General features: G+C 43.9%; 1 protein-coding gene across 1 annotated transcript in view; it reads left to right on the top strand.

Annotated features, from left to right (window-relative positions):
- Positions 1–12,063, top strand: part of LOC138825499 (histone lysine acetyltransferase CREBBP-like) — a 130,790-nt gene that overhangs the window by 28,936 nt on the left and 89,791 nt on the right. The window contains exon 2 of the mRNA XM_070020143.1: positions 587–1,299. Within this exon, the coding sequence (XP_069876244.1) occupies positions 587–1,299 (713 nt within the window). The remainder of the gene's footprint in view (positions 1–586; positions 1,300–12,063) is intronic.

The raw sequence follows: 12,063 nt of genomic DNA, 5'->3' as shown, positions 1-12,063 counted from the left end.
TCTACCACTGAGCCACCTTCCCAGCTCCTCTTAAAAGTATCTTAGCATTTAATTTAATGAATTTTTGACCTTCTCCAGACCTATTTGTATACCTGAGCTTTTCCTCACACCACATTTATTATTTTAGGAAATGATAAAGTATAGTAGGGCTGACCCCCTTCTCATCTTTGTATAACTATTTCCATTTTTTTGAGCTTAAAAATATTTTTATTAAAGTTTTGAAACATTTTGACATTGCTCTTAAGATATGCTAGTATTGGGCTGGGAAGGTGGCTCAGTGGTGGAGTACTTGCCTTGCATGCATGAGGCCCTGGGTTCGATTCTTCAGCACCACATAAGCAGAAAAAGCCAGAAGTGGCGTTATGGCTCAAGTGGTAGAGCACTAGCCCTGAGCTGAAGAGGTGAGGGACAGTGCCCAGGCCCAGAGTTCAGGCCCCATGACTGGCCAAAACAAAACAAAGCAAAAAAGATCTGCTAGTATTTTGTGTTAAATGTCCCATTAGGTTAAGATCGTAGTAATATATCACAGTTGGAGAGCTATTATGATTGTGTAGTTTCTCATTTCCATTTCTGTTTTAATTTCTAGATTTTGGATCATTGTTTGACTTGGAAAATGATCTTCCTGATGAGCTGATCCCCAATGGAGGAGAGTTAAGCCTTTTAAACAGTGGGAACCTGGTTCCAGATGCTGCTTCCAAACATAAACAACTGTCGGAGCTTCTTCGTGGTGGCAGCGGCTCTAGTATCAACCCAGGAATAGGAAATGTGAGCGCCAGCAGCCCTGTGCATCAGGGCCTTGGTGGCCAGGCTCAAGGGCAGCCGAATAGTACAAACATGGCCAGCTTGGGTGCCATGGGCAAGAGCCCTCTGAACCAGGGTGATTCATCGACCCCTAACTTGCCCAAACAGGCAGCCAGCACCTCGGGGCCCACCACCCCTGCTTCCCAGGCACTGAATCCGCAAGCACAAAAGCAAGTAGGGCTGGTGACTAGTAGCCCTGCTACGTCGCAGACTGGACCTGGGATCTGTATGAATGCTAACTTTAACCAGACCCACCCGGGCCTTCTCAATAGTAACTCTGGCCATAGCTTAATGAATCAGGCCCAACAAGGCCAGGCCCAAGTCATGAATGGATCTCTTGGGGCTGCTGGCAGAGGAAGGGGAGCTGGAATGCCTTACCCTGCTCCAACTATGCAGGGAGCCACTAGCAGTGTGTTGGCTGAAACCTTAACACAGGTTTCCCCGCAAATGGCCGGCCACACGGGACTGAACACAGCGCAAGCAGGAGGCATGACTAAGGTATGTAAACTGAAGTGATTGAACATTACTTGTCAAGCAGAGGTTTTATCCTGGCTTTTTGTTTGTTTGTTTTGTTTTGTTGTGTTGTGTATGTTACTGAGGACTTGACCCCAGGTATTCATGCATGCTAGGCCAGCACTCTACCACTAAGCCACATTCCCAGCCCCTTAGAGGCATTATTCTCTAAGTAACATGCTCTGTTGTCCCTCTTGTTGGTCTTTGTACATGACATGCATATGTGGAAGAGCTCTTTTCATGATAAAGATTTCTGCCCATATCTTTAAAATGATAGTGCTTTGTTGTTGCTCTTGGCGACTGGAAACTGTGTGACACAGCCTGGCCTCAAACTTGTAGTTTCCTGCCTCAGACTTCCAAATGCTAGGATTATAGGCAGGTACCACTGACCTTCAATTTTTAACCCAAAGAGCATGTGTAAAAATAGGGAACTTGAAAGAGGCAACTTCTGCCAAAAATATGCCTTTTAGTGCATTAGTTTGTAGATCTGGTAATGAATGCTTTATACTTCACTTTATGCATTTGATAGAGTACTTTCTTGTGTGTGTCTTTTTTTTTCATTTACCTGGCAATATTGTTTACTGTTTCTGTCCATTTTACTCAAGATGGTTAGTTATCTGCTCCTTTAACACAGGAGAAAGGTTGGGCAGAGCCATGGATATGTGGGTCCTTGGGTCTCATTAGAAAGACCACAGCAGTGGTTCTCAAAGTACCCTTAGGCTAGCAGTTTAGTCACCTGGGAGCTTGTTGGGAAGGCAGACCTCCTAACTTAGAATCTTGGGGTGCAGTCTGGAACTCTGAGCTTTAAGAAACCTCTGGGTGATTGTACAACCCTGCAAGGCCTGGAGGGAGCTATACTCTGGGGAATAGCCTGGGCTGGGATTTACATCCACTAAGGAAAGACAAATGCCAAGACAGATAGGAGAAACTGAAGAAAATGGAACCTGACATAGGAGAAGAGTGAGGAAAAAGAAACACAGGCTGTTTTGCCAGTAAAGTAAAAAACCCTGCAGAGATTCTGCAACCCAAGGCTTACGAGTGATAGCCACGGTGGACCTTTTTCAGTGCAATTTAGCCAATTCCAGACTGTTAGGACTGTTCTTTGAATTTGATTATTCTCAAGAAGAAGGGAGAGGTAAGAGTAGAACACAGTTTCTCCTTCAGGGGGCTTGAGAACATGGGTGACTGGTACGAAGCCCCATGACTTTCTTTTTTACTTAAGTACGAGAGAAGTAGTCCCACATTGTAATTGAGTTTATCTTTTGAAATGGAAGTAGTGGGGAATGCAAACATAAGTTGTTGTTGTTGTTTTTTTTTTTTTGTCGGTCGTGGGGCTTGAACTCTGGGCCTGGGTGCTGTCCCTCAGCTCTTCAGCTCAAGGCGAGCGCTCTACCACTTGAGCTACAGCGCCACTTCCGGTTTTCTGGTGGTTTATTGGAGATAGGAGTCTCACGGTCTCTCCTGCCCGGGCTGGCTTTGAACCGCGATCTTCAGATCTCAGCCTCCTGAGTAGCTAGGATTACAGGCGTGAGCCACCAGCGCCCGGCTGCAAACATAAGTTTTAATGTTACCTGTTGCTGGAGGAAGAGTCTGGGGTGAGTGGGTGGCACTGATCATTTTAGAGTATGATGGAAAAGGGTTTATGCCTCCTGGGTATATGGACATTTCTACACTCTTAAGTCATCACTCTACTCCACACTGTCCAGTTTAAGGAATCGTTCTATTTGGAGAACTTAAATCATACATAAAAGGAGACATAACTAGCATAATCCAGTAGTTTTCAAACTTTTTGTTGTTGGTTTTTTTTTTTTTTGATTGTTTTGGGTCTGGTCGTGGGGCCTGAACTCTGGGCCTGGGCGCTGTCCCTCGGCTCTTCAGCTCAAGGCTAGTGCTCTACCACTTGAGCCACAGCGCCACTTCCAGCTTTTTCTTATGTGGTGCTGAGGAATCGAACCCAGGGCCTCGAGCATGCAAGGCAAGTGCTCTACCACTGAGCCAACTTCCCAGCCCCTAGTTTTCAAACTTTTTGCTCTCAGGTTTTTCTTTTTTTTTTTTTTTGCCAGTCATGGGGCCTGAACTCTGGGCCTGGGCGCTGTCCCTCAGCTCTTCAGCTCAAGGCTAGCGCTCTCCCACTGGAGCCACAGCGCCACTTCAGCTTTTTCTGTTTATGCGGTGCTGAGGAATCGAACCCAGGGCCTCATGCATGCAAGGCAAGCACTGTACCACTGAGCCACCTTCCCAGCCGTGCTCTCAGGTTCTTGAATAATCTTGGATACCTGAAGGAGATTTCTTTCTTTCTTTCTTTAATTTTATTTTTTTGGGGCTGGTCCTAGGGCTTGAACTCTGGGTGTGGATTCTGTCTCTGAGCTTCTATTGTTCAAGGCTAGTGCTCTACCACTTGAGCCACAGCACCACTTCCAGTTATCTGGTGACTGTTTGGAGATAAGAGTCTCACAGACTTTCCTGCTTAGGCTGGCTCTGAAACATGATCCTCAGATCTCAGCCTCCTGAGTAGCTAGGATTATAGGTGTGAGCCCCTGCCACCCAGCTCAAGGAGATTTCTTTAAAATCAGTATTTATACAGCATTTTAAAACACATTAGCTGTCAGGCTCACTGGCATTGACATATCACACAGGGTCTGAAGAACTCCACTGCTAGTTGGAAATCATGTCATGTTATTCTTTATAGTGTCGCAGTAGTAACCTGTTGCAGTAGTAACCTAATTTGTGTCTGTTGTAATTTATAGGACATGAGCCCTTTAGGCTAAACGGACTATTTTCAGTATTTTGGTATTGTCACAGTTTTGTTTCACACCTTCTTAAACACACTTCTTTGTACAATTGAGTGAATGCTGAAAAATTCTTGAAATTGGAATTTTTGTATTAAAGGATTTTGACATTTTAAATTGAAATAGATCTTACCAAACACTTCACAAAAATATTGTGCAAATTTCACCCTTACCAAGAGTGAATAGCCCCTGCCTAAATTTTTAACAATATTAGATACTGTTAGATAGAGGTTTTCTTATACTTGTCATTCTTTTAGGCAATCTGTCCTTGCTTGCTTTTCTTTCTCGCTTTCTCTTTCTTTCTCCTTCTTCCTTTTCTTTCTTTCCTTCCTTTTCTTTCTCTCCTTCCTTCCTTCCTTCCTTCCTTCCTTCCTTCCTTCCTTCCTTCCTTCCTTCCTTCCTTCCTCTCTCTTCTTTCTTTCTCTTCTTTCTCTCTCTCTCTCTCCCCTTTCTTTCTCTCTCCCCTCTTTCTCTCTTTTTTCTCCCTCCCTCCCTCCCTCCCTCCCTCCCTCCCTCCCTCCCTCCCTCCCTCCCTTCCTTCCTTCCTTCCTTCCTTGTAATAGGGCTTGAACTTAGGGCCTAGGCACTGACCCTCAGCTCTTCAGCTCAAGGCTAGTGCTCTGCCTCTTGAGCCACAACACCACTTCCAGTTTTCTGGTGGTTTATTGGAGATCGTCTCATGGACTTTCCTGCCAGGGCTGGCTTTGAACTGATATCCTCAGATCTCAGTCTCCTGAATAGCTAGGATGACAGACATAAGCCACCAGTGCCCAGTGAAAAGACATTCTTTTTTTTTGTTGTTGTTTTTTTTGGTTGTGGGGCCTGAACTCTGGGCCTGGGCCTGGGCTTTGGCTTTGTCCCTGAGCTCTTCAGCTTAAGGTTATCATTCTACTACTTTAGTCATAGTGCCGCTTTTGGCTTTTCCTTATGTGGTGTGAGGAATCGTATCCAGGGCCTCATGCATTCAGGGCAGGCACTCTACCACTGAGCTACCTTGCCAGCCCCGAAAAAGATACTCTTTTTTTTTTTTTTTGTCGGTCATGGGGCTTGAACTCTGGGCCTGGGCGCTGTCCCTCAGCTCTTCAGCTCAAGGCAAGCACTCTACCACTTGAGCTACAGCGCCACTTCCGGTTTTCTAGTGGTTTATTGGAGATAGGAATCTCATCGTCTTTCCTGCCTGGGCTGGCTTTGAACCGCGATCCTCAGATCTCAGCCTCCTGAATAGCTAGGATTACAGGTGTGAGTCACTGGCACCTGGCAAAAATACATCTTTTTGTTTTTTTTCCATAGTGCTTTTTTTTGTTGTTGTTGTTAGTCCTAGAGCTTGAACTCAGGGCCTGGGCAACTGTCCTTGAGCCTCTCTGTGCTCAAAGCTATTCTTTGGGCTCTACCACTTGAGCCACAGCACCATTTCTGGCTTTTTGTATTTATGTGGTGCTGAGGAATTGAACCCAGGCCTTCATGAATGAAAGACAAGCACTCTACCACTAAGCCACATTCCCAGCCCAAAGATATTCTTTTTTTTTTTTTTTTTTTTTTGGGTCCGGTCTCGGGGCCTGAACTCTGGGCCTGGGTGCTGTCCCTCAGCTCTTCAGCTCAAGGCTAGCACTCTACCACTTGAGCCACAGTGCTTTTTTCTTTTTTCTTTTGTGGTACTGAGGAATCGAACCCAGGGCCTCATGCATGCAAGGCAAGCACTCTACCACTGAGCCACCTTCCCAGCCCCCTAAAGATAGTCTTAATAAAGACAAATTGCAGCCAGGCACCTGTGGCTTATGTTTGTCATCCTAGCTACTTAAGGGCTTGAGATCTGAGAATATCGGTCCTAAGCCAGCCCAGAGGGGAAATCTAGGAGACTCCTCTCCAGTTAACCACAAAAAATCTGGGAGTGGAACTGTGGCTCAAGTGGTAGAGTGCTGTCCTTGAAGAAAAAAAAAAACAACTCAGGGAGGCACCTAGGCCCTAAGGTCAAGCCCTAGGACCAGCACACACACACAATGTCTTTTCATAAATTTATCAGTAGTTGGTTTTGCTAATTGCTTATATTCTTTGTGATCCTCCTGTTTCAGCCTCCTGAGTGCTGGCATTATCAGTGTGCATTATTATACCAGATGAGAAGACATTCAGAATAGAAAAAATACAAGCCATTTCAACAAAATTAGATGTAATTTTTTAGGAGTATGTTCTAGTTTTCTACTGAAAATAACCCAAACACTTGTCTTGTAGTTTGAAAGAAAAAAGATCAGCGTAACCGGGATTTAGAAGCTATACACACTTAAATTAGCTTTCTTTTGCTGAGAGATACTGCACTGCACGGGTAAGGTGTCTGGTAGAAAGAAGAAAGTATTGTGAGGTTATTTGGCCAGGTGATCCAAAATCTTTCTGATTTAAAGGCTGATTAAACTTTGGTTTAATGGCGCACACTTGTAATCCATTCAAGAGGCAGAGATAGGTTTGCCATTCAGGGCCAATTTGGGTAAAAAGTTTAGGAGAACTCTTATGTCAACTAAGCTGAAAGAGATGATGCATGCCTGTGAGCCTAGCTACACAGAAACAGAAGTAGGGGCTGGCCCCGGGCAGAAGCCCAGGACCCTCCTTGAAGAATGAATGGAAGAAAAAGTGATGTGGACACTTGCCTACCAAATCCTAAACCCTGTTAAGCCCACCTTCCCACTGCTTGCTTTGGCCTATGTGGCCTTAGAGGTCCTTTTAGTTCTAACATATCCAAAAAGGGACCAAAACAGGCATGTGTAATGAATGTTTGTTCACAGTGAGGCTAGAGTAGGGCTTTTTTTCCCCTTTCATTTTTTTCCAAGTAAAGTACTAGGGATATTAATAATACTACTTTTATTTTTACCTGTAGTACTTCATCCTGGAGATTTGGACCCCTGTCTCTAATTTGCCATCATTTTGGTTGGATGCTTTAAGCTTAGACTTGAGTTTTTCCCCACTTGATGGCAGGTTCTCCCAAGTGCTGGGCCCCTCTCTAGCTGGGCTAATATTCAGCACTTTGTGGGGATATGTGTATTAGATTTTGCTTTTCTTTTTTTTTTGTTGTTATTTTTCTGTAGAGTTCAATTTAGTTATTTTTTTATGAGCTTCATGAGTGTTAATATATGAATCAGTAGGGTTGTATTATTATTATTATTACTGTTCATTCTTTTTTTTGGGGGGGGTCCGGTCTTGGGGCCTGAACTCTGGGCCTGGGCACTGTCCCTCAGCTCCTCAGCTCAAGGCTAGCGCTCTACCACTTGAGCCACAGCACCACTTCCGGCTTTTTTTCTTTTTGCTTATGTGGTGCTGAGGAATCGAACCCAGGGCCTCAGGCTCTGGAAGTTGGCTCAACTTCCCAGCCCTGCTGTTCATTCTTTTGCTTATTTGTTCTTCTTTTAATGGGACATTATGTTTTGGAACTATTATGAATAAGCTTCTGTTAACATTTTTTTTTTTTTTTTTTTTTTTTTTTTTGGTCCAGTCGTGGGGCCTGAACTCTGGGCCTGGGTGCTGTCCCTCAGCTCTTCAGCTCAAGGCTAGCGCTCTACCACTTGAGCCACAGCGCCACTTCCGGCTTTTTTCTTTTTGCTTATGTGGTGCTGAGGAATCGAACCCAGGGCCTCAGGCATGCAAGGCAAGCGCTCTACCACTGAGCCAACTTCCCAGCCCTTCTGTTAACATTTTTACAAGTGTGTATTAGCTTGTTTGTTTATTATGGGTCCTGGAGTTTGAACAGGCTTGAGTACTGTCTTGGGGCCTTTTCAGTCAAGGCTAGCACTCTACCACTTAAGCCAGAGCTCTACTTTCTGGGGGTTTTTTTGGTGGTTTTTTGGAGATGAGAGTGATGGACTTTTCTAGCTGGCTTCAAATCATGATTCTCAGATTTTAGCCTCTTGAGTAGCTAGGATTACAGGTATGACCCATTTGTGCCTGGCTTATTACACATTTTTGTGTGGCACATGCAGGCTTTCATTTCCTTTGGATAACTAACTGGGAATGAAATTTAATAGATAAGGAGTGTCTACTTCTGGACTCTCAGAGGCCAGGAGACCATAATTTTTGGACTTAATCTAGCTCTTTCATGGCTATTGAAAAATGGGATGGAAAGCCAAATGCTAGTGGCTTACAATCCTAGCTACTCAGGAGGCTAGGATCTGGGGATTGCAATTCAAAGCCAGCCCTGGCAGGAAGGTCTGTGAGACTCTTTGTTGTTGTTGTTGTTGGTGGTGGTGGTAGTCGTGGGGCTCTGGGCCTGAGTGCTCTCCCTCAACTTTTCTTTCTTTTTTTTTTTTTTGGTCGGCCGTGGGGCTTGAACTCTGGGCCTGGGCGCTGTCCCTCAGCTCTTCAGCTCAAGGCGAGCGCTCTACCACTTGAGCTACAGCATCACCTCCCTCTCCCTCAACTTTTAAGCTGAAGGCTAGTGCTCTACCACTTGAGCTACAGCGCCACTTCTGTTTTTTTCTGGTGGTTTACTGGAGATGAAAGCTTCACAGACTCTTCTGCCTGGGCTGGTTTTTTGAACTACGAACCTCAGATCTCAACCTCCTGAGTAGCTAGAATTATAGGTATGAGCTACTGGCGCCCGGCTGTGTGATTTTTTTTTTTTGGGGGTCCCGTCGTGGGGCCTGAACTCTGGGCCTGGGCGCTGTTCCTCAGTTCTTCAGCTCAAGGCTAGCGCTCTACCACTTGAGCCACAGTGCCACTTCTGGCTTTTTTCTTATGTAGTGCTGAGGAATTGAACCCAGGGACTCATGCATGCGAGGCAAGCGCTCTACCACTGAGCCACCTTCCTCGCCCCTGTTTTTAAACTTTCTTAGAGCAGGTTTTGTGGCTTCATTCTCCTTAGATAGGGTCTTTTGGGAGTCACAGTTTAATCCCTGGGGTAGCCAACAGAACTTGAAACTGGCTGATCAGACTCGGCTCCTGGCACTGTGCTACCTCCAGAATCCGTTCATCTGGAGCAGGTGCAGTGTCGGTGGTGCTGGTGATGTGGTACCACTGGGGTATGCTCTGTTTTGATGGTGAGGGTGGACATCCATAATGCTGTGCAGTGGTTGGCCCATGGTGATTGTATATTTCCACTTTACAGATTATCTCTGTAGTTTGTTGAATTGTCCACAGAATAAGTTCAGTGTAGAAATCTTTGAGACACTGTGCTTCTCTTAATGTAAGCAGATCCTAAGCATAACTGCAAGGACTGGCTCTTCCAAAATATTCTTGCTGTATTTTGGAAAGAGTTATACTTACTGTAGACAGTAATTTGCTATCCATCTGTCACCAAATTATAACACGGGTTTTTTTTGTATGTTCATCACTGTGTAATATTTTTGACATTTTTCAAAAGTAATACATGCCTATAACATGAAATTTTAGCATGATCTTGTGAATAAGAATAACAGTTACTAGAGCTGGGAATGTGGCTTAGTGATAGATAGAATGCTTGCCTAGCATGCATGAAACTCTGAGTTCAATTCCTCAGGCTCTGTGGCTCAAGTGGTAGAGTGCTAGCCTTGAACAAAAGAAGCAATTATTATGCTTATATTTTTTGAATTATGATAGAGAGCAGGAAAGGACGTGCCAGTTGTGCTGGGCCCTGTGCCGGGTGTGCTTTGCAAATGTGATCTCTTGTCGTATCATGGCTAATAAACCCTATAAAATGGGTACCAAATCTATTTTGCACGAGGAATAAAATTTTTTGCGTCACTTTCCTCCCTGGATGGAAGATCATTCAAAACTACTAGAAAGTGCAGACATTCACTGACGTCCCACCATTACTAACTTCCAGGACTGCTGCTTTTCTTTTTTTGGTGCCAGTCCTGGGGCTTGAACTCAGGGCCTGGGCACTGTCCCTGAGCTTCTTTTGCTCAAGGCTAGCGCTCTACCACTTGAGTCACAGTGCCACTTCTGGCTTTTTCTATTTATGTGGTGCTGAGGAATTGAACCCAGTGCTTCATGTATGTTAGGCAAGCATCTACCAGTAAGCCACATTCCCAGCTTGTACATTTATTTTTATTTTTATTTTTGTCGGTCGTGGGCCTGAACTCTGGGCCTGGGTGCTGTCCCTCAGCTCTTCAGCTCAAGGCTAGCGCTCTACCACTTGAGCCACAGCATCACTTCTGGCTTTTTCTGCATATGTGGTGCTGAGGAATTGAAACCAGGGCCTCATGCATGCAAGGCAAGCGCTCTACCACTGAGCCACCTTCCTAGCCCCTTGTACATTTTTTTTTTTTTTTTTTTTTTTTTGTTGGTCGTGGGGCTTGAACTCAGCCTGGGCGCTGTCCCTCAGCTCTTCAGCTCAAGGCAAGCGCTCTACCACTTGAGCTACATGTAGCGCCACTTCCGGTTTTCTGGTGGTTTATTGGAGATAGGAATCTCAAGGTCTCTCCTGCCTGGGCTGGCTTTGAACTGCGATCCTCAGATCTCAGCCTCCTGAGTAGCTAGGATTACAGGCGTGAGCCACCAGCGCCCGGCCCTTGTACATTTTTTTAACTACAGCATTTTGTCTATAAAGTAACAGGGGAATATATAACACTTTATCTTCTATGAGTAGAATGCAGTTTCCCCATACACAAAATTTATAGAACAGATTGCTAGGAGAGTAAGCCTCAACTCTTAGGAGTATTTTTTATTGTATGAAGAGTTACAGCTTACATCTTCCTGGAAGAACACCTCTGACTTTTGTACTTGGCCTGTTCATGACTCTGTGAAGAATTCTTGGTATTTTTTATTTGATTACAGTTTTCCTCATGCTTTTGAAGGTATACCATGACATTCTAAAATGAACTGGGAGTGTTGGTTGACCTGTGCCTATAAACACAGCTACTTAGGAGAATTGCTTGAGGCAAGAGAGTTTAGAGTTTGAAGCCAGTCCTGGCAGAAGTAGCACTTAGTCCATCTCAAATATATACATACATGTATGCTTGCATGCATGCGTATATACATGTATACACATACGTGCATACTTACAAATAAAAGAGCTAAGGACATAGTTATAGTGGTAGAATGCTTCTTAATATATTATGTATGATACTGAGTTGTGCAAGAAAAGGAATAAAAAAATTCTTTGAAGAGATTTGAGAAGCTGGTATGGATGAGTATCACAACAAATGATTTTTCTTAGTAATTAAAATATATGCATACTCATTAGCACTTGAGAGGCTGAGGCAGGAGGATTATATAAATTGAGGCAGAGCTGGACTACATACATAATAAGACACTGTCTTAAAAGACAAGGACACTATATTGCTCACAAATTGGATTTCTTTGAAGTTTTATTTGATTATTTACTTATTGCTGGTGTTGGAGCTTGAACTCAGGGCTTCATGCTTTTGCTTAGGTTTTGTAACTCAAGGCTGGCACTCTAACACTTAAGTCCATACCTCCACTTCCAGCTTTCTGAGATCCTCAGTTCTCAGCTTCTTCAATAGCTGGGATTACAGGAATGATCTACTGCCTGGCCTCCCTCAAGCATCTTTGATTCAGACTCTTAGATTTACTTGTTATAATGAATGGTATTCAACTTGTATGTGGGTAAAAGATGCTTTCTTTTTTATTGTGAGCAGAGACAAGCATCTAGAGTACTCTTAACAGTGCCTATTAGAACTAAGAATTGAATGCTAGTGACTTTATTGTCAAGAAGTGCAAATAATTATCAGTGGATGGTGTTTTCAAGAACCTACTACTGTGTATGCACATGGGTATATTATTACATACTTAAGAATGTAAACTTTAGTTCATGGCTTTTGAAAAATGTGATCACAACAATTGCCTTTTCTAAGTGGAAACTTCATGTGCTTATGATGACCCATATTATTCAATTTGCATTTTCTGCCCAAATAAAAAATATACTGGAAAACAGGCCAGAACTTGTTCTTCCCAAGACAAGTCAAGAGAGATAGGTAATATGTCTTTAGACATCATCCACAAAAAGTTACTGACTTTGTAATTGTGTTAGTTAGATTACCCT

This window comes from Dipodomys merriami, unplaced genomic scaffold (genome assembly GCF_024711535.1).
Source record: "Dipodomys merriami isolate MVZ:Mamm:240054 unplaced genomic scaffold, mDipMer1.0.p SCAF_137, whole genome shotgun sequence".
In the NCBI taxonomy this organism is placed as follows: domain Eukaryota; kingdom Metazoa; phylum Chordata; class Mammalia; order Rodentia; family Heteromyidae; genus Dipodomys; species Dipodomys merriami.
This window is presented reverse-complemented; position numbering and strand designations above follow the sequence as displayed.